This window comes from Solea senegalensis, linkage group LG2, assembly GCF_019176455.1.
Source record: "Solea senegalensis isolate Sse05_10M linkage group LG2, IFAPA_SoseM_1, whole genome shotgun sequence".
In the NCBI taxonomy this organism is placed as follows: domain Eukaryota; kingdom Metazoa; phylum Chordata; class Actinopteri; order Pleuronectiformes; family Soleidae; genus Solea; species Solea senegalensis.
This window is the reverse complement of record NC_058022.1, coordinates 9355878-9379117: the sequence shown is the minus strand read 5'-3', so window position 1 is coordinate 9379117 and position 23240 is coordinate 9355878. Positions and strand designations below refer to the sequence as shown.

Sequence of the window (23240 nt, the reverse complement as noted above, 5' to 3'; positions counted from 1 at the left end):
CCATTTATCTGAATCAGGTGTGTTGGAGCAAGTAGGGCACTATGTAGACGTGTATGTGCAAGAAAAATGTGCAGATTTGGGACCTTTGTGCCTGTTTAATTAAGACTGGATTAGGAATATCATGTGATGCTGAGGTCATCAGGTTGTCTCCTTTCCAGAGTGGCACATTTCACTGTATCCAGGTGCATTTGTTTGTTTTGTCCAACTTTGTAGAATCTCATTAAGAGTCCCTTTATTTTTGCTTTTTTCTAATTGACTGAAGTCGTCACCTCTCTGTGAAAAAGCATCATAAAAGAGTTATTTTAAGCATGCTTTATGTAATCAGTGATGCAGATCATTTGTGATTTTCATTCCAGTGTATTTGATTATAAAAGTTTTTTTTAGAAATCTATAAATTTTTGATGGAACAAGATTGAATTACCAGATAAAAAAAGAGCCAATTCCTAATCCTGTAACCCTAAGAGAAATTTCATTTTAACTCGTCTTGACTACAAATTCCGACTCCACGAGAGACTTTCAATGAGTTATTAGCCTGCATGGAAAATTACAGCATTTTTCTAAATTTGTTTAAATAATTTCAGAAGCAGAAAAGCGATTATGTAACACTGAATTATTATGCCCTCGTTCTTTTACATAAGGTTCCTCCTCTACTAAAAATGTTCAATATTATTCAAACGAGAAAACATGAACACAACCGACATGAGTCACATTAATGAAAAGATGAGTATGTTTAATTTGATGGTTTGGAACTTTGTTTTGGCAGTGAGGGGAAAAAGAGATGAAAGAAAAGCAGACAACCGCTGAGGCGAATAGAGCAGCTTCATTTCCTGCTTAGAGAAAAACAGCAGTAGTCCTGTTTTCTCTCACTTTGTCTCGCTCCCTCTGATGGTTGTCTTTTACCCTTTCATCATCGCCTCCTGCAAACTACATTCTGGAACAGTGAATGATTATGTTTGTGTGGTTTTTCTTTTCTGGAGATGAGGAACACATGCACAACTGGTGGTTTGTAGATAATACACCTTTGGTTCAAGTCTTTCTCAGTCAATATACGTAGGTGTGACAATCGCCTACAGAACTCATAGTGACTCTATTTTACTGTAGTTTTGGTTCTCTCTGTATTATCTCAAGGATCCCACGTGAAGCTGTGGTGACTTTCCCAAACGTCAGTCACTAGCTGTGTTAAAAGGAGAAAGTAATGATTTTACTAGTCTGTAAAGTTCCATTCTCAGGCTTTTACATAATACATTTCCAGCACGGCATGGCACGGCTCTACTCGGTTTACTTAGTATTGGTACATATACTGTTTTAAGAATCAAACAGAAAATGACGAACTGTAAATCCGATAAAAATACTTACAAATCCTGAAAACATGCACTCATCTTCATGTAGCAAGGACATTTCTAAAATCTCGATATTTAACAGAGGAGTCTGTTGTATTTAGCGCCAGCTAAAGTGACCGTGAGACAAATCACAACCCCTTCTGCCGTATTTTAGTTCAGTTTCGCTCCGGGTATGTAGGAACTACTGAACTAATCTTTTAAATGAACTAATTCTAATGATTTAGAACGTAAAATAGCTGCTTTGCTCATCACTTTGTGTCGCGTATCCAACAAAGTCACGGCACTTTGGCTATGACGACCCTGCTAATGTTGAGGAGGTACTACAGTAACGTAAAACAACGTGCCCGGTAACTGAGCCGTGCCATGCCAAGTAGTGCTCGAACTGTATAGTGGAAAAGTCCCTATAGAAATATTGTCTTGCTTTAACTCTGTCCATCTGACGTTAGCAAAGCAGTGTCCGTCATGGTCAACTGCATAGCAAGTGTAGCTAATGTTGCTAAAGCGATAAGTCATGCGATGTCTGCCGTGAGCACAACCTTTTGTATAGAGCTTGAACTAAACATATTAACTTGATTTGATTGGCTGGCGTGTTTTACCGGGCATGTAAAACAAGTTCAGGAGCAGATTTTAGAAGAATCTGCAAAAGTTTGGTATTATTTCAGCGTTTTATCCATATGGAACCAAAGTTTTTGGAGCCCTAAAATGCTACTTTTAGACAACTGCCTGCCTTGCGTTTTCGTGTGTACAACTGCATTCACTGTTGCCTTCTTCGTGTTTGGAGTTTATTTGGTCTGTTCACTTTGTGTTTACTTTTATTTACTTCCCTTAGTCCCGCTGGCTTCAGTCATTCTTGCTCCGTGATCGTATACATTGTAATGTATACTTGTTCAAATAAAGCTTGATTTAAACATAAAAAGGTTTGTACACAGTGTGCAAGCTTCAAATGATGGAAGCTCCACGTCTTCATCACCACTTTTGGTGTATTACTCTGGTGGAGGTACAGCGCCATATATACCTACAGTATATCTATATATATCTATATATATATATATATATACACACATATATATATATATATACACACATATATATACATACACACATATATATACATATATATATATATATACATATACATATATACACACATATATATATATATATATATATATATATATATATATATATATATATATATATATATATATATAATGGCTTCTATTATTTTGCAATATTTTGGTATGTTCTTTCTTGTAACTGTATCTCTTATATATCTGGAAAAGGAGCAACTGTGTGACCACACAATTTCCTCCGGGATTAATAAAGTATTCTGATGAGGCCTCAACTCTTGCCTCATTCACAATGAGAGCAAAGTGCAGCAATGCAGTTCAGCGATGTTAGATGATGCTGCTCCATTGCAAGTGCATGAGAAGAGTTTCAGTGAACACCTCCATCACATGCTGTACGTGTGAATTATCTGTAAGCTTGACCATGCAGCAAGAGGCCTCAAGGTTACTGCTCTAAGTGCATGTGTGTGTGTGAGGATCTGTGAATGTGCTTGATGGGAACGAAGGAAACAGCTGCCAATGGAGTTTACTACATCATTACTGTGCACGGGGGACAGAGGAAATGTTTTACACACAAACACTTAATACAGCACACTCAGTGTTCTTAATACACTGCCCATGACCCTGCCAGGAAGTGGATCTTGAAACTGCAAGGCGCACACAAGGACAAAACAGAATCTGTCCTAACCATGAATTCCCCTGCTCTCACTGCTGTTAGCATGTGGTCAGTTGCATTTCTTCATTTCAAAAGATTAATTTACACTAGAACAGTGGCTCCAAACCCGGGTGTCATGTCAGCACAAGAACAAAATAAACTGGAAAAACCCAAACACTAACCCTTTTCTCGTAAATCCCTGGATGCTTCCCTGGAAGCAGGCCTCTGTAAAGTGACTCAAAGATAACGGAGCTTTTCTGGCAACACTGCATAAACCTTAAACTATTCCTCCCATACACAAATTTGTATAAATAGTTCTTAAGTGTAGGCATTGCACATTAGTTTTAAGTCACTGAAAAGTGTGTGCATGTGTGTGATTGTCTAAGAAATGAACATGTAACATAAGGAGAGAAAAATCTCACATTTTTGGGAGGTCTGGCAGTTGACAGCAAAACACCGTGTGTTAATGAAAAACATTTGGAAGTCATGGAAACAAGCAGCAGGCTGCCAAGTGTTGTTACGACCGAACAATACCTTTCCAAGTAGACACACACGCCACTTATACAGGGAATCCTAATTACAATGGCATTCCGTGCTTATTAAAAGTACTAATAATAACTGTTAATAATTACAGTATGCCAAACCTGTCATGGGTGTGGGGGTTGAAGCAAATAGACATGCAGGCAGTCAAGGACTAGGTCATAGAGACAGTGAGTGAATCCAGTCAGACACACAGTGGTGGTGCCGCGTATTTATCTACTGCTAATGCTAATATAACGCTAAAGTATGGCTGGTTGTATGTATTTATAAGTTGCCTTGGGTCATACTGAGGTTAAACTATTAAACTAAGGAAGGTAGCAGGTAACACCTGAGATTTTTAAACCCATGTGGAGTCACCAACAAGGTGATTCCATTCCCATTTCCAGCATCTGTTAAATGGACTCCATCATGGAATGGTAAAGCCCTGGGTCAGGCTTGTGGTTTTTGACTGAAAGCAATACTTTAACTTGGGCAGGTGGGTGCGGGCCATGTAGCACGATGTCGTACCAGTGCAGCGTTGAGGAAAAACGACATCTAACACGAGACAACAAGGACAATGAACAGCTCTTTTTACCTGCTTTTTTTGTCTCAACAAGACAACTTCACAGGAGACTAGACCTCGGGTGTTGAAGAAACACCAGTCGCAAGAGAGTGATTTTCTTCTGTTGAGCCGTCAGCTGATGATCGTGGACTGTACGTACCATTTTACTCTGGTACTCCAAGGGAATGAGACCAAAGAATGGAATGCTTATTTTGGTACTATTCCTAATGGAAAGACAAAAACAAATGAGGTACCGTACAATAGCAAACCACTCAGTGTAAGCTCGGTCAGTGAACTCCTAGTACCGCCGCGTCCAAGCCCGGATAAATGGGAGGACTGCGTCAGGACGGGGGATCCAACATAAGAAAATCTCTGCCAAGTCAAACATGCGGATCACTGAAAAAGAAGAAGGTGATCTGCTGTGGCGACCCCTAGAGAGAGCGAGAAACCCAAAGACAAAACAGAAAAATCAATATTGCATGAATTGTCACGGACGTGCCAGAAACAAAACGAGTCAGAGGGAAAACATTTTACAGTGACTCAGCGAGTAAACAGCCAAACATCTCAGCAAAAGTACACCAGAACACACCAGTGAATGTTGAGTACCTGAACACAAAAACACATGTATTGGATCCACAGTGAAACACAGTGCAAAAGATGAAACTTGGCAAATACTCAGGAGAATTGAATGACTTTCTGCTCCTCATTGGCTGGAGATCTGGGACATGCTAATTAAGCCTTGACTGATAAAACATTCCCTTGGCCTCAGTGTCTCGTTACTTCCAACTTTTGTGATTGCAGCACTCACGGAGGCTAATAAATAATAAAAAAAACTACCTTCAGCTACAGACTGTGACTAAATGCTTATTAACACCAGGGATATGACCAAACTGGTGATGGCATTGTGCCAGAAAACTTAAAAAAAAAACTTGCAATCAGTGTAGCTTATCTCCTTTTTTCTAATTGATAATTAGTCTTGCATTAATTTGGGGCCAACATCTATCTCTTATCACAAAAGGTACCATTTATCAGCTGCTTAAATTATGGACTAAATTGTGTTGGCAATGTTAATGATTCACCTTGCAGGGCGATGGGGGACATGAGGAAAATTATTTCTCCTGACTCGTATTTAATTAACCTTAGCAGATGTGCTGGGCATGCACTGTGGGCTTAAATAAAAAAAAAAAAAAAGGAAGGAAGGAAGGACATGTTAAAACACTTGAAATATGACAACTTTTTTTTTTATGACAATTTTAATGCAAAAAGATGCTATATACATAAATATAAAATGCAAGAAAACAGGGATAAAAATCATTGTTATTGTGACAACATTATAAAATGCATTTTGTAAATTTTTGGATACAAGCAGTGTAATAAAAACGTTATACTTCTACGACAGAGAGGTTAAGTAGTTGGGTCCTTCATTACCTGGTGAACCAGGAGTACCAGAACGCCCCAAAACAAGGGTTCTGGTTCGTACCTTCATCTTGTGCGACTAATTCTGTGCTAGCGAAAAACCAAAGACCTATACGTACCCAATAGATTTAACCGTGCTACCTATACAGTCTTGTTCATTTTACCCAATTTTGAAAGATACAATTCATGTAATCGCAAGTAGAAGTGGGAAAAAAAACTACTTGAAATGAATCTGATAAAAACAACAATAATAATAGAGACAAGAAAAGAAATACATAAAAAAATAAATTGCTGTGAAGTGTTTTATACCGTATATGTGAATAGTGATTAAGTGGATTAACAGTAAAACACCTTTATGTAATATTCACAGTGTACTGTTCATCCAGCATTTACACCGACGACTGTGTATTGTAAGATCTACAACTGTGCAAAATGAAACCAAAATATTACGTACTACCACCTACAATGCCAGAAAGCATCTGCTCCCAAAGAGGGAACAGAGGTCATGACCTTCACTATGGCCTCCATGAGGAGGTGTAGAAATATATTTGGTTTCACTTTTGGGAGCAACTACGACCTCCTCCATTCAGACCATCAGCCATTTCTGTATTGAAGAAGTGCAATAGACCCCAAATCATCCATTTGACCAGAGTGGATCATTTGCCCTCATGCTCCGTGCTCACACTTGAACATAAGGAAACGTTAGGACGTAAACTTAGTCTAACACGAGGTTCCACGTCAGTCTAAGGTTCTGCACATGCATGTACTCAATCTCACATGCCATTTCTCCATCACTTGGATTTCCCAGCATCCTTTCACCCCCTTCGCTTAACCTCAAGCATGTTTCCATAGTTACCATCTAATTTGTTGTGTGCTAGAAAAAGAAAATGCCACCAATTAGTAAAGGTAACTCATGTCCACCTTCTGCATGTCTCACTCTCATGACTCTCATGATCATGACATTTACATCACCAGCTACCAGATGTGTCTCATATCATGAAATGTTGTGAATTTGATTGCTAACATACAGATTGCTGCAATGTTAGCACCACAGACTGGACAATAAAATGGACGTTGTCTTCTGGTTTCAAAGCACACTCCTGTTTACGGTTTGACCAGCGCCATGTCAGTTTTTCTAAACCGGAAATTCATAAGGAAGACACCAGCTGTTTACAGATGTTATCAAGTGAGAAATAGACTCATTTTACCCATAGACTTTGATTCAAAAGGAGTTATTTTGTCTACTTCCATTCAATTTTTGATACAGTGAAATATTGTGATATTTTGTGTGGCAATATTTTATCATTTTTGAGACACCAAGTATCTTTTTTGTTTTTTTCTGACGTTACAAACACAAATCACTAGAGCTGTTGTGTGAGTAAACCATGATATATGATATATAACATCGCAACATCGTGATAATATCGTACCGCGGTGTGTCTCTGGTGATTCCCGCCCCTATTCTATTTCCTGGTCTTTGCTTCACTACTTCATTTTTTTAAAATATATAAAGTCAATGGTAAGCACCGAGCAAAAGAGCGAACGATCACAGTGGACGTGAACTTTTCTGGCGTCAGTTCTCTATATTTAACAAATGATTTGACCACTGGGTCGGTCTTCTAAAACGTTTTTCAGAAATACCGTCACAATTCCAAAAAGACACATAATTATAAGTCATTTAAAAAAATCACTACATTCAGTCAACATAAGCACATTCATGTAACCGTCCTCCAGCTGCAGAACAAGTACTGCCCAGGTTTGTGTCTGTCCTCTTTCCTCCTCTGCTCTTTTCAGATGCTAAGGCATTAAAGTTCTTGCAGTGCATTGGTTTTTACAATTTCTTTCCCTTCCTCTCATCTACACCTTCAATTTATCACTGGTTTCTTTAATTTCATCTCATCCTCTGTTGTTGTTTTTTTTTATTTGCAAACCTACATTTAATCTAAGAACAAAGTGGCTGTTTTTGACAAATCTACTTCACATTCTTTTTTTTCACGGGCATCAGTCAAATTATCCTCAACATTCATCCTTTAGTGGTATTTCATCCTCAAGTCATTCAACACATAGAAATGCAATGCACCAAATCCTGAAATGTATTTTTAAACATTTTAATCTCCGTTGAAACTAATACTGCTGAGTGGAAACGGAGGTTTTAAGCGAAACACCAACTCGTGGTTACACTTAATTGATGGTTCGGTAAGTGGCTAAATGGAGATACGCTGCGGTGCGGCAGTGAGATGAGCTCTCTAACGCCTAAACTTGTGTTTCAGGAGGACTCGTGTGCACTCTGGCACGCGGTGACGCCTACACCGCCGCGTCCTTCACATCCAAACCACAGAAAAAACACCAGCTGGTCATTTTTAACAGCTACCTGTCCCGATCCCTGTGAAACAATCGTCGACACAGCTCTGTCTGCTGCTGTCACCACACACCTGTGGTGACATCTAACAATGAAACTGTTGTAAACAGTGGATGTTTTGACCCAAATATTGCCATGATATTTGTAATTACTCTGTGTGAATGTAAAGACAGCGTTAAAAATATGTGTGTGACATGATCATCAGTCAAATGAATGAATGACAGCTTTATGTGTGAAACAATGGATCACATTGTGATTTGATATAAAAGAAAACTCCATGGACTGAGTAGAAGTGACGATAACAATGGAAAACAAACAAAAAAAACTAATTTAAGTAGACATTAGACTTCAGTCAAATAACATAAATATGACTTAGCACTGTAAGGCCGTGTGGTGTGTGGAAACAGAGTCATTCATAAGTGCTGTAAGACAACATCCTGACACGGTTTTAGATTCAGACGCAACTTAGTCCTGCACTAAAAATGCGACTCATTTCTATTGAGTGACATAATAATAATAACAAAAAAAAAGAAGAGCAAGAATTAAAAAAAAAGCATTACACGTTAAGATAGATACCGTGCCGTGGCTGCACTTCAATTATGAAAAGACGTCTAGAACGGCGGACCGTGCGTTTACTTCATTACGGCTCTTGCACACGAGACGTGTTTCTGTGTGCGATTGTCACAAATAACTGTGATCCATTATTAGTATTTTATTTTTTTCAAAACCAGCTTCTGCAACGCTGCCGCATTCACTGTGAAGTTTTTTTTAGCTTTCACTCTTTTGGACAAAGGACACATTTTTCCAAGGATTCCAATTTACCAAACAGAATGCATGTTGTTGACAACCTTTCATTGAAAAACTTTCAAAACGGCTGATTGCCTGATCGATGTCTCGCGGAGCGCTGTCGTTTCGCGATGAAAAGGCAAATGATTTTTAAGATAATCTTTGGCAAACCCTGCTTCATTACACTCCAGCAGCGATTCCTCAAACTGTTGATTCAGTTCTTCTCTCTGAATTAATAGTGAATGTAGCCATTTTTGTTTGTTTGTTCTTATTGAGTAAAAGAATCACTAGGTCGTCATCTCTTGATGTCGATACCAAAAGGCACAATCTTGCACTTAATGTAAATAGTTAGGTGCATTGAAACGCACTTAAAAATGATTCAAACTGTACACAGGCCGTATAGCGACACGTTAAAGTGATTTTTTCTGAACAAATGACATAACCTCAGGGGCAGACTCATAGCCTCACAGTCATATTTTTGTAAATGGCCACATGATTTAAGATTAGCCTGCTACTGTTTGGCTTTTTAAGGTAATCTATGTCTTGCAGACTGCTTCTTTTCTAATGTAACAGCTTCGGAGTCATTGTGATGGTTGAGATTACAACCTTGCAAGATCAGGGTTGCCACCTGAAATCAGAGGTGTCGTGAGGCTTTACGACAGTGAGGATAAAGCGGTAGGCGCAAGAGAAAAAGGCAAAAAACTGACCAGAGTTGCAAAGTTGCGCTTTAACTAGTGAGAGAATATTGAAAAGTAAAAACCCTGCTAATACTCCAGGGAGACTCCATGCTATTTTATGTGACTCCTCTCTTTCTTTGTCTGCCTATGTATTACCACATACTTTTCAACAGAGAGGACACTGTAAAAATAATGATGGTGATTAAAAACCAATAGGAGGTTTGAAAATACATCAGTGAAGTAGGGAAAGCAGAGCGGCACAACAGAAAGCTATCAACATGTGTTATGTCTAGACCTGATTCATCTACACAGCTGCAGTCATGGCATTCTTCTGTCTTGGGTTGGTTTGGTGTTGCTGTCGTCTTCCCACCTCCACAGTGTGGCTATTATGGACTGGATTGTGATCCACCAGGTGCCTGTACACATCAGACGGGTTCTCAGGTTTGTTGTCTTTCATCAGAGATTAAGAAATACTAGAACCATTTGACTTTCTTTCTTTCTTTCAAATGTCAGAACACTCTTTATTATAGGTGTGAACGGGAGTCTGCATTTACCTGGGATTGTTTTCATCCACAAAGTCACCCTACCTGTAGCCTCCACCCCCAGTTCCGCGCATCATAGTGTCGTACCGTAGACCCCGGAGGGGAGGGGTAGGGGATGGGGGTACATCCTGTCTTAAAGGCCCTCTCTGTTGGGAGCTAGGAGCAGAAAAGGAAAGGCGTGAGACAGCATTTTACAGTAGATTATTTTCTATGAGGGACGTAAGAGAATTGTTGATTCACTTTTCAAACTACAGACAACGGTTTTGTGTTGTATTTAATCCCTCTTCCCTCCTTCCACTTCTCTTAATCGACAAAAAACCTATTCACCGATTCACCTGTACCGGTATACACTCTATTGACAGAATACACAGTCCTATTTTCTTTAGTATCTATAGAAGAAGAAAGCATTGGAAAGAATGGGAGAAGAAAAGGATACATAGATGAAGAAATGATAACAAACCTCTGCATAAAAACTTTAAACAAACACGAAAAACAAAAAAAGACTTGACAAGTCGAGTGTTTCTTTCTGAATAACCAGTAAATGTAACTCATGTTAGAGTTTGACAGCGATATAAATCATTATTTTGGATACATGTGCTGGAAATTACCTGGGCAGAGGAGGGTAGTAGCCTGGGTCAACGCCCCGAGGGTCAACACCTCGAGGGTCAACGCCCCGAGGGTCGCCTGGACGTGGGTACGGCTGGCCCGGTGGAAAGCCAGGGTAAGAAGGAGCAGACTGGGCGTTGGAGTTAGGGTAGGGCATGGGCTGCGGGTATCCCTGGGGGTTCTGAGGAGGTCCGGGGTAATGACCAGACCAAGGCTGCATGGGGTACTCCGCTGGATCCAGTGGACCCCGTCTACAGAAGCAGTAAAACAGCACAGCAGATGTGGTTAGAAAACCCGGAGTTAAACAAACGAGTTTGAGAATGCAAAGTCCTAACGACGGCAGTGACGCTCCATTCATTTTGGGCTTAATGTGATGAGGACAATCAGTGAAATAAACATGTTTTGTCCCCACTGTGTCGCCACTGAATTGATACAGTTTTAAGCTCTCATTCTGCCTGAAATCACTCACAACAAAACAAACCAAGGCAAAGCAACTGCCGGAGCCGAAAAATACTTTTAATGAGGGGAAATATGAGTACATTTTAATACTGCATTAGTACTGTCAACTAAATGGCTGAAATATTCATGAAAACCTGCTGAAATCGTATTGGTTTTGGATTCAGAGTCGGTGGATTGGGGTGTGTGGTGGACTGTATGTGCACACGTATGCACATGCATGCACTCACACACACACACACACACACACACACACAAAGACAGAGAGACGGAGGACTCATCCAGCCAAAGATCACACAGCAGCTGTGGTAATCCAGTCCAGTCCTGTTAAAATATATTGATGTCTTCTGCCCAGTGGAAAGCAAGTACACAAACATGTCGTCCACATAGCTAACATTACAAGGTATTATATTTTATCTCTCTGTCATTCTGTCTCTTTTCATTAGTCTACACCTCCCCCTGTCACACTTAGCCTCACTCTCTCTTACAGTCGCCTGATTTAAATGTAGCTTCGGTCTTAATCCGTCTATATTCGCGGTGCTTTGTCTTATGTGCGTACAACTACTGTGACAGAGTGATACTTTAATATTTACTCAGAGAATCATACATTACTCTCATCTAAAGGCGACGTGCACACACAACCATGGAGACGGCGCGACCCGCTCAAACAAAATATACATAAATCCTCACATTATACACACAGACGCTGAGTGCTGGTGGTCTCATACGCTGACGCCTGTGTGTGTGTGTGTGTGGCAATTTGGGTGGTCAGCAGTGGACAGTCACTACCTAACGACATGCCCGTCATGTTTGGGGTGTCTGCTTCTGCCCTCCTGTCTCCATACGCGCCATGATGGTGAGTGTGTGTGTGTGTGTGTGTGTGTTTGTGAGCACATTATATTTCTGCTGCTCTGTCACTTCATCCGTCAACCTATCTGTCGTCCGTCCTCTGGTTTTCTTCGTCGACACTCATTGTGAGCCAGTGTGGGTAAGCGAATCGGCTCAAATGTCTCCCCTCATGACAGCCACAGCCGTTTTGTCTGCTCGTCTTCTGCTCCAACGCCGTCCCCGACATGTCAGTGCGCCAGCTGCCCCGTCCGTCCACGTCTCCTCTCCGCCTGCCTCCCTCCCTCTGCCTTCCCTGGCTACAAGTCTGTCTGCCCGACAGTCTGGAGGACTTTCATATTTCAGCGTATATACCTGCGGTCGGTCAACGTGTCACTCAGCCACAGCCGCGGCAGTAAATCTGAATCCACGTCGGAGATGAGGGGAGTCAGGAGTGGTGGAGAAGTGACAGGGAGGTGAAGGAGGCAGGGCAGAGACGCACTGGGTGTCGGTGGGGGTTTGAGTGAGAGGTGCGGATGAAAAACAATGATTTTTAGAGAGGTTATGAGGCGATGAAGACACTCAGACTGTATATCATTATCAGCTTTTTTTTGGAAAGATTTTTCTTCTGTGGGAACTGATGAGAACGCGACGTGATTTGTTGCTATTTTGATGATTTCAATCACTTTTCAAATTAGGACACAAGATGCCACTTTTCTTGAAATGAAACTGCGCCCTCCCACTAAAAAAGCATTTATCAGTAACAAGCCTGTAAATAGAGAGGGAATTAAATGATGCAGACAGGGCCAGTGGGCCATGGGATAGCTGATGAGACAACTTAAAGACAGGAGGGAGAATAAGCTTGGAAAGAGAGGAGGAAATGAGATGAAAGTAAGAAACAAGCAGGAGTGAAAGGCTAAAAAAGAGTGTTCTTTCCGTGGTTCTGTGTATTTAACACCGCTGGTATTAATCTGACTCTTAATGAATTTGTGATTGTTGGCCTGCTCATGATTTCATGCTCTAAACAGCTTTTGCAGTGGTAGGCAAACAGTGATACTCGGTAAATCAAGTGTGAAGACATCTGGTTCACGTTGACAGTTTGTTGGACCTCTGGAGGGACAGAGAGTTTAAAGCATAGAATACTGAACAAACACACACACTAAATGATTGAATTAAATCATATTAAACAGGGCACAACTTTTAGCTCCAACTTTAACTGGACTAAAATGATTAGCTGGTTAAATATTTGGAATAATATTTATGAAATAACATTCCTACTTGCTTAATGTAAATGTTACCATAGTTCATGAACGCATTATAAACATTATAGACGACAGTTTGTGTCACAAGTGGCCATTTTCCCCTGATTTTCTGGCATTCGACACATCAAAAAAGGTTTTTGATTAAAAAATCTAATCAATTAACACAGCTGACAAATATTGAAAAATAATCATTAGCTGTGGCCCCGGAGTCTTGGAGGGTTTCCATAGTGGGAATGGAGCAGGAATCCAGTGGGAATGTGCTGTAAATCCTTTGGCAAGTTTGGAATTCTCCCTCCAGGAACCCAGTGAGTACTGCACAGCAGCTGGGGATTACTGGGTAATGAGGATGGGAACACATTACACATTACACATTACACACACACACACACACACACACACAGAAAGCAGTATTGAATGTAAAATGAAACTCTGATGTAGATATACGATGGGAGCCCAAACATGGAGAATTTATGCATTAACATACACACACACACACACTTTGCCTATATACAGGGCTAGCTCTGTAATCATCCTCTCTCAAACCCCACATACTCTGGAGGAGGCAAATTGGTGCACAGCTGGAGAGGAGTTAAGACCAAATGAGGATTCTGGTGGTTTGTGTCAGTCTGTGTGTGTGTGTGTGTGTGTGTGTGTGTGTGAGACAGAGATAACAAGTTAGAAACAGATGTAATCGATCAATGAGAGCAAAATACCTGGCACTCGCAACACGAGAGATCACTGAGAGAAATGTTAAAAAAACAATCAAAAAAACCCACCAAGATTTAAGAATTAACAATATTATAATAAGCAGAGCACAACGGGTCAAAACTTAACTTCCTGGAAGACTTCTTAAATATTATTGTCAGTTTTGGAGAGAGGGCACTCAGAGAACACAAGTGAAGTATTTAAGTAAAAGAAAAAAAAGGTAAGTGGAAAGACTCCTCTCCGGGTTGGACAGTAATTGAGAGTAATGTGAGTCGTTCTAATTCCTGGTATTTAAGAGATTTCAGATGGATTTCAAAGGAAACAAGGAGTTATTATATGTCCTCTGCACCTGCCCCTCTCTCTCTCTCTCTCTCTCTCTCTCTGTCATAAACACATACACTTTCACTTAGTCTTTCTGAAAGGGGCTGGACACAGCTGTTGCATAGACACACGTGTACTCACACACACACACACACAGGCCGTCTTTAAGACACAAATATCTTTAAGACGCAACGTCGTGACACAATACGTTCTAAAATTCCAGCCACGTTGCAGATGGATCGTCTCATTACAAGCAAACACCACAACAACAACAACAACGACGACAACGGAGGAAAAGTTACACACGAGAAAGGGTGAGGGAAAAAAAGAAGAGGGGAAGGTAAAGAGTGACATCTATACTGAGTGAAAGACGAGTGTTTTTATGAGTCCTCGCACGGCGTACCTTCTGTTGATAGATCCATTTAAAAATAATCCTGGGTTTAAGTTCTGGAGAGAACATCATTTATTCAAATTGCATTCAACAATGTCAGATTCTTTGTCAATGAGTGTCCCGGTATTTTGACAGTGTGGTAATAAAACAGATGAATAGCTCAAATTGTTCCACGACTGCTGTTGTAATGTCGTTCGGGGAGCCGCGGAGAAGAGGGCGCCACCGTGATAGAGTGTCCCCGGGGTTAGACTAACTTTAACTTTGTTTCATCTTTCTAATGCGATGCTTCATTATGAAGCTTTAATCACAAAGGCATCATACTCTAAACAATAAGGCAATAAAATCTTAAGTGAGAAATAATGAAGGGTAAGGGGAATACTTTATCGCCGAGCAGTCGTCATCTAACAATGAGATCAAATTCCCGGGTAGGAAGACTCCGGCGGAGGGAAAATAAAACTGGTTTTGGAGCTTTTCCAATAATGAAGCGGTTTTCAGCTGCTCGGTAAATCAGTTTGAGCTCAAACACATCAATATATTCTTAATTACAGTTAAGAAAACATGTTGTGAGATAAATCGAGACGAGACACATTCAGAGAATATGACAGTACAACAAGGACAGTTCCACTTTGTTTACCTATGTGGAATTATTATGAACTTTTGTCATGTATTAATCGATAGATTTTCTCCAAACATGGAGGGCAGAAACGCATGACGGTCAGCCATCAAGCTCTCACCGTGACGGGTGGTTAAATACGCTGAGTTAATCACTCACAGAGCACAGGTACAGTATATGGCATCTCCTCACAGAACAGAGCCAGAGTCATTAAGAGTGGCGCCTCAAGCAGCAGAGAAAGCCTTCGCTGTTTTATTAGGAGAGGCCCAATAAGACACTAAGCTGTTTTCCTACTTCTAGTTAAGTGGTTACATACTGTGTGTGTGTGAGGGTAGGTGTGTTTATGAACAGAGATGCTGCTCTGTTGGTTCAGCTGCCACTGTGGTTTGTGCTTGTGTAAGTGTGTGTGTGAGTGACCTACAAACCTCCCTTGCCTCCTGACCTCTTGAAGTCACATGACACTCAATCAGTTCCCACCAAACACTTAGATGAAGGGGTCAAAGGCTAAGTAACGGTATTATCAGTCAGGATTTGGGGGGTGGGGGGTGGGGGGGTGGCATACCTAATGCGCAGACATAACAATCGGGCTCTCAATACCATTTGGCAAAGTTAACAGCATTTGGTTAAGATCTGGAGCATTAGCGACGCAGCGACTGCACTGGAACACACGCGTTACATCATTGTGGACATCAGTGATGTGCGTTCAAAAACACTTCTGTTTTCCAGGGAAATTGGGCTTTCAATTGGCCCTCGACTGAGGTTACAGGGTTCAAAAAATGGCCCCACAAAAACACTAAGCACCACCCTTGAATTTTGCAGTGGCAACAACATTTGAGTACGATATTGTTGGTCAGAAAGGATGACTGGAGAGTTAAAGACATGCAAAACGTAAGGATCAGCAAGTGAATGGGCGACAGTAGCTCAGTGATAGAGAGAGTCTTTCAACCTGAAGGTTGTGTGTTTGATTCCTGGCTCCGCTCGTCTACATATTGATGTGTCTTTGGGCAAGACACGCAGACTAGAAAAGCGCTATATAAATACGAAACCAAAATAAATGATTTGTGTTTGTTTCTTCACCTACTGTATCAACTAATTATTAAATGTGCCAATCAAGGAGCGAGGAGGAGCTTCCAGGCCAAAAAAAAAGAAAAAAGAAGCAGACTACTAAGGAGACAAATCTTCATCTGTATTCCTCACAAACGTCCAAAGAGAAGCAGACAGAGAGAGCGAGAGAGAGCAGATGGATTCAGAGGATAAGAAATCGGTGAAAAGTAGTCAAGGAGGTGTGTCTGCAGGACATGAGGAAGAGGAAAGGAAGAGACAAGAATGAGAAGACCCACAGAGAAAGGAGGGATTGTCTTTAAAACAAAGTTTTTTTCAAAAAGTCGGCCAGTGGACGCAAGAAAAGTCCTCTGGCAGGCGAGTGAAATAGAGGACAGGGGGAAATATGGCTGAAGAGGACGACAGGACACTGATGAAGAGGGAAACGGATGCGGGGGAAATAGAGAGAGAGTTTAGATTTGAAAGCTGCATTAAGAAGCAGACATGATAAATGGGGCTACAAGTAGCAGAGATTGAGCCTCCCAGATGGAAGCTGAGACGAAAAACATGAAAGAGAGGGGAGGAGGAAAGTAGCAGAGAATGAGAAGGGAGGAATAAGTAAAAATGAAAAAGGAAAAAAAAAGGGTGATGGTGGTGGTGGGGGATGAAACAGAGGAGAATAAAAGAGGCAGAGAAGCAAGTGCTGCCCTCCAGAGAGCTGGCATGCTGAAGGTCAGCATCTGCTGAGAATAATAGGCAGTACTTTAGAGTACACACACACACACACACACTTCTTCATACAGTTCACGTTTGAATGAAACTACACACCTTTTGGGGCTCTTCTATGTCTTTGTCAATAAAGTTCTGTCAAACATGATTAATCCACCTGGATTTTATGAATTACAAACTGACAAGTCCAGGAAATTACCATGATTACATTCCCCGTCTGTTTGTACATTACAACATTAGAAATATGTGTGTGTGTGGGGGGGGGGTGAATTTGCGTCAGGGTGCGTGAAGCAAAGTACTCGTTTTAAAGAACACAGCTCAAGTGGAAAAAAAGAAGGATGAATGGGGAGTGGCAATGAAATGAAATTGACCAAAGCAGGGTGGAGTGTGAATGCAAGGATGCACTAATATAATACTGCAAAGTGTACGAGTGGAAAAAAAAAAGGAAGAACAAGAAAAGACCATGAGAGGGAATCAAAACAAAGTACGGAAATTTAAAAGAAAAAAAGAGAGAAAAGTACTAAAAGGAAAAAGAAAATGAAATGGGAGAAAGACAGAGGAGAAACCCATTAAAGGGAAGTGAGAGGAACTGAGGGATGAGAACCTTCCAGATGGTAGGAGACTGTTGCCTCGGAAACACAGAGAGGGCAGAACAATGGGGATTTGGAGTGGTTTTTCGCATCCCATCATAATACCACCATGCCATTTGGAAACTGAGTGACGAAGATACAGCCAAAATTGCAGAGACTGACAATTTCCCGCAGGCAGCCCCTCAAAAAAAAGACAAAATATCCACATTTTAAATGAGAGATGAGCTGAGTTTCCAACACTCTTATTTGTTCATTATGAAATAAAAGCTTTTTCCACTACCATTAACATTTATGACTGTCTGTCATGTCTTTATACTGTATGTACCCGACATACAAATCACACTGCATTTGAGAGCTCTGGATGCCACTGACCATTTTCACTTTTTATGAATACAGCTGGCAAAGAGACACTTTGCCTGTTCTAATGTCTATGGATTTGAACAGAACATCTACTGTACCTGCCAAAATAGCGTTGTTTTGATTCCAAGTGTTGCATGACGTCAGCAACCGGAGCCCTAGTAAACGACATTTGTCCTGTATGAGCATTTCAGCCATAATAATACAACTAAAATTGACTTTTTTAATTAAAAAAGAGTCACAGAAGGCTGAAGGAAAGTGCCATTAAGTGGCTTAATTAAGTAATTAAATCTAACGTTTGAACTACTGCATAGAAAGGCTCAGAAACTTAAATATCACCCATGTTGTCATTTCGTGACTAGATCACGTCGATCTGTAGCGCATAACATGACTCAGTAAGTAAGTAAAGGTGACATTTAGTTATTGCAGCATCATATATAAGCACTTAAGGGTGGGACGGTGGACTACTTGCAGCAACATAATGAAATCAATTACTGGTAACACAGTATTCCATTGAAATAGCTTCCATTATATCACATCTTGAGCCAATACAAAGCTCTCCTTTAACAAGACGTAATAGTCACAGGCTGGTAACATTTTGCTCCGTGCACAACCACAGGATACAAACTGATTGCAAAATTACAATCTGTCTGAAGCCACTAATGTGGTACATGAAGAGGAGTTCAGTAATTGTTCTTATGAAAAAAGGACGATGTGGGTACGCAGACGTGTGCATGTGAACGCGAAAACACACTTATTGTGGATTATGAGAGGAATCCAAAAACAAACAGAAGAATTTGGACAAAATAACCCGAAACAAAACAACAAATGGACAAACCTGTTTTCTATTTGCATGATACCTTAAAAAAAAAACATGGTTTGTACATTATAAGCTGCTGCTTTCTACTGCTACACGTCGTAGGTTCCTGTTAAAAATGGCAAATGTAGCACAGTTGCGACTTCAATAGGAAGTTTAGACTCCAGAACTCCTTCTTTCCCTCTGCCAGGAGTTATAATAATGGACATCACCTACTTCATGACCTTACTATTATTTTTGCACACTAAGTTCCTTTTGCACAGTTTGCACAACATGCACAGCCATACTTATAATCGTCATGTTTCATAATTCATTGTATATAACAGATGTCCAGTTATACTGCACTGATTGTGTGTTATTTCATTACTATTTTATCTATTTCTTTGACTTGCAAGAAAGAAACGTGTTTTTTTCCGACTCCACATGTGACAATAAACTCTTCGGATCTTGACTCCAGACTGTTCAGAACGTAAATACATTCCTTCACTAACTGGACTTCACTGGTTTACTTTAATGTCAAAATGCTTGCCCGTCGAAGTAACGTGAGCTGCTTCCTGTGTCTGCAGATTCATAAATCATCGGAAACAATCCGCGCTGCTATCAAAGAATGACACGGACGCTAAACGTCGGCGCACGCTGATCATGTTGCACGTCTTGGGTTTGAGTAATGGACAAGAGAAACTTTTATTGCGCACGCGGACATGTTTAGTTATCATCCAGACTTTTGTGTCGCAGTATACAGGGACAGCAGATGGTCATTAGGCTGATGCCAGATGTGACAATTTCACAGATGCAACTGTAAAAAGTATGACGCATAATATGTCCTCCTCCTATCTTTCAGGCAGAAGTAAATAACAACATTTAATGCCTTCATGTATTTCCCCGAAAAATGAAAGAAAGACTGGCCAACTGCTGTAAAACATTTAAAAACTTGTACGAATACTGTTGACAGTGAAAAATGTGTGTGCAAATCTCCGCCCCCGCCCCCAAACTCCATCACGCCACATGAACACGGTGTTGCTTAACACCAAGTCAACTCCAAGATGCCCAGAAACCTGTTAAACATTTGCCAGCTGGGTCCCGAAAGACTGATTTCCTCCCTCACCCCAGGGCCCTGACATATGAAAGCATATCATACTCTTGTCATGCCGGGACCCAAGCGGTTCTGTAACACATTAAGGGTTGTAACCCAACATTTTAGAGTCCACAATGAAGATCAAAGCTGTGAACAGAACTCTTTAAAGCAGCAACGGGTGAACACATTAGAAACACTAGAAGCAAGGAACACAAGAGAGGGTCAAGAATGAGAGGGGGAGAGGAAGGGACGGGGGGGGGGGCAGTCTGTAAGTGGAAGGGTCTTTCTTGGGATCATCTACATGGCCAACAAACAAGCACAGGCTTGATGAGTCCAGAAACACACACAGGCGGACAATGGGGTGGTTTGTGTCTGCAAGTTGGTGGAGTGGTCTGGGAAACTCTCAGCGCTGGTTGGGAGGTCTTCTCAAGAGCGACGGAGGGAGAGGGACAGAAAGAGAGAGAGATGCCCACGTTCGTTTCATTCCCTCATCGACAATGTCCTTTTCACCCCCTCTGAGTTTAGCGATGAAGATGAAGAGAGCAGAGGCAGAGCGACAGAACAAAGGAAAGCAGAAGGAAATCGACGACGGAACGTCATAAAAACAGACGTTACAAACAAGACGCAGTACGACATCTGCTTCCTAATTACGAGTCATCTAATTACCATTATAATAAGGAAGTAACAACCTTCTGAGAAACCTGAGTGAGAATTCTGATTGGCTGTTTTAATCCAATAAGAGTAATAACAAGGACAAATGGGAAAGGGTGTTTGACTAATCCAATTGGGTCAAGGCTGGGTTTTTTTTTTTGCAGGGACACGGTCACATGGACACGAATGAGGTCTTCCAAGAAATGTGGGCGGACTGACGAGAACGGTGTCAGGAAACATCAGAAAAACACAAAAATGAGGATTCAGTTCAGTTCAGTTGGTTTTCTACATTCTTTCCTTCTTTCATGGTATCGTTTTTGTTTTAATACGTCCTGTACCTTGTGAGGAGACTAAAAATAAACTACGTCGGTGTGTATGAGGAAGAGCGAGAGAGAGTGCGAGACACAACGATGGAAAGAAAGTGCAAATGTGTTGGTAATGGCGCACACATGGCAAGAGCACAGCCTACTTGTGTTTATCATTCACAGACTCCCTGATAGCCATCTACTAACCCCTGCATGACTGCAACTCGCACACACACAGGTGCATCGCCACCAACAGTAACAGGCATTCATGCAGACAAGCCGCTGGAGTGATTTCAAACACATGTGCGTCCATTGTTGAACATTAACCCTACATTAGAGAGCGGTTACATGCCATGTTAACCACGGCTTCCCCATGTTCCACTCAAAGCAGGAATGTTTTCTGTTTTTTTCAGCCCCTTCTGCACTTTAATTGAATGATAAATACAAATGGCTTTGGGTGTTTAAAAGTTAGGTTCTCATCCAGAATCAGTGGTTTTCTTTTGTTCCTTTCAGGCTGATCTACTGATTGTTTAACAGGGCTTTAAGAAGCCTGGAGTCAGAAGTGGTTGTCATGTGGGTGGAGGTACAGTGACCCCCTCTGACCCTCTGCTGTGTTTGTTTGGGGGGTGGGGTTGGGGAAGTGGATGGATGAGGGCGTAATTTCAAGAGAATGGAAGACCTTTCGTGGATTGTAAGTGGAAGAACATGTGGTGTCATGTCTTTCCTTCCTGTAAAGGAGCAAAGAATTAAAGCTTTTTATTCGCTGAATGATTATCATCAATTAATATAAGGCTCTGTTGAAATACTGCTCAAAATAAACTGACAAAACACACGGATTAGACAACTAAAACACCATGGAACGCTTTGTTCTTGTATACTTTTAACATATTGGGAGATAAACAAACCTTAGATTCCCTAAGAAGCAAAATAAAAAAGGGAGTTCAAAAGACACAGGAAGCAGCAGGACAGGGAAATATGTTACTATGGATGTCGTTCTTGATTTTTCATTTTAACATAAACAAGGAGCAGTGCAGCTTATTGTAATAAGTGAGACGTGCAGAAAGTTATTATGATGGAAAAAAAAGACTTGTTGCATATTGTCCCTTAAATAACATCAAACCTGGGTTTCATGATTTGGATGCTCGACTAGAGCTGAATAGTAAAGTCAGATTTAATGTATTATTTCCTTAGAAATCAAATTGACCAAACCACAGAATCATTTTAAAGAGTGGACAAATATACAGTGCACCTGGACAAACTCATCTTCAGTTAATGCACTGACATTTGCTGACAGTATCTTAAGTTAAGTGTTTCGGCTTTAGGCTGGAAAACGTAATTCACTGCTGCTGGGTCACGTTTTCATGTTAGAGCCATCGCAATCTCATTTCTCTCTCTCACACACACACGTACACAAACACAAAAACACAGGTTTGCACTAGTGCTGAAACAATTACTCGATTAATAAGCAACTATTTTGATAATGGATTCATCGGCTTGAAGCTTTTTTCACTATTAAAACAAGATTTCTGATTGTTTTTAGCCTCTTGAATGTGAATATATTCTGGATTCTTTGCTCCATAGAACAAAGAAATCATTAAAAACTGAATCATTTTGGTTTGTGGACAAAACAAGACATTTGAGAACATCATCATCTCCATGTTTGACAAAAACTGATCAACATTTTTTAACGATTTCTGACAATCGACAGATTTAATGATTATGAAAATAATCGTTAGTTGCAGCTCTAGTTTGCACAGCTATTTTTTTTAAGGAAAAAGTGTAATCCCTTACCTTAACCTTTACAATTCATGCCTAACCCTATCCACAAGTACAATCTTAGCCCCAAATGTAAGAAAATGAGGTTCTGCCTCTTTAGGAGCAGGTTTTGGTCTCCTTGAGGACTACTGGTCCTGACAAGGTCAGTGTTTATGCCAGAAAAGAATCTAGAGGTAACAAACACAGGTACACACACACACACACACAGACTATGCTGTATTTACCTGACTTGGAGTCTAACACACACAGACACACAGCCCTGCAGCGATTTCCTGGACTCACTTTTAAGTAATAAAACCACAAGCGTGGAATATACAAACACACACACACACACACACACACACACACACACACACAGCCAATATATGTCTTCATGAGGTCAACAGCCTGGATGTGGTTTTCCCGAACATGATTTATTTCTCCGACTCTGGAGTGAAATGACAGCAGGGGAAGACGAGTATAGACTGAGATGTAGAGGAAAGAGAAAGACAGGAGACAGAGATACAACTCTCTTTTGGGCTTTAAATCTCTGTACAGGAAAACATTTCTGGGTTATTCTTGTATTTCATTAAACCCCCTCCCTGTCCCCCTTCACACTGGTGATTAAAATAAAAATAATTAACCTCCTGTTGCATGAAAAGTGTCTCTTTGTAGAACTGTGCTGCTCAGAGCAGATAAAACTTCACTTATTGTCTTAATTTTGAGGACATGTGAACTGTTAACTGTGACACGACTGTTTTATAGCTCACGGCAGACGTGGAGACGAATTTACAGGTTAGCCGGTGGCAGTGCTGTCA

At 40.8% G+C, this 23240-nt stretch overlaps 1 protein-coding gene across 7 annotated transcripts in view; it reads right to left on the bottom strand.

Moving 5' to 3' along the window:
• Window positions 1-5540: 5540 nt before the first annotated feature.
• Window positions 5541-23240, bottom strand: part of pard3bb (par-3 family cell polarity regulator beta b) — a 181684-nt gene continuing 163984 nt past the window's right edge. For 5 of the 7 annotated variants that reach the window (XM_044013098.1, XM_044013106.1, XM_044013123.1 and 2 more), the window contains exons 25-27: window positions 10532-10780; window positions 9969-10079; window positions 5541-9797 (exon numbers count right to left, since the gene is read on the bottom strand). In XM_044013098.1, the coding sequence (XP_043869033.1) occupies window positions 9686-9797; window positions 9969-10079; window positions 10532-10780 (472 nt within the window). In that variant the 3' untranslated portion in view covers window positions 5541-9685. Of the gene's footprint in view, window positions 9798-9935; window positions 10080-10531; window positions 10781-23240 lie in introns of all 7 variants that reach the window. The other 2 variants (XM_044013139.1, XM_044013146.1) reach the window with 1 other exon arrangement.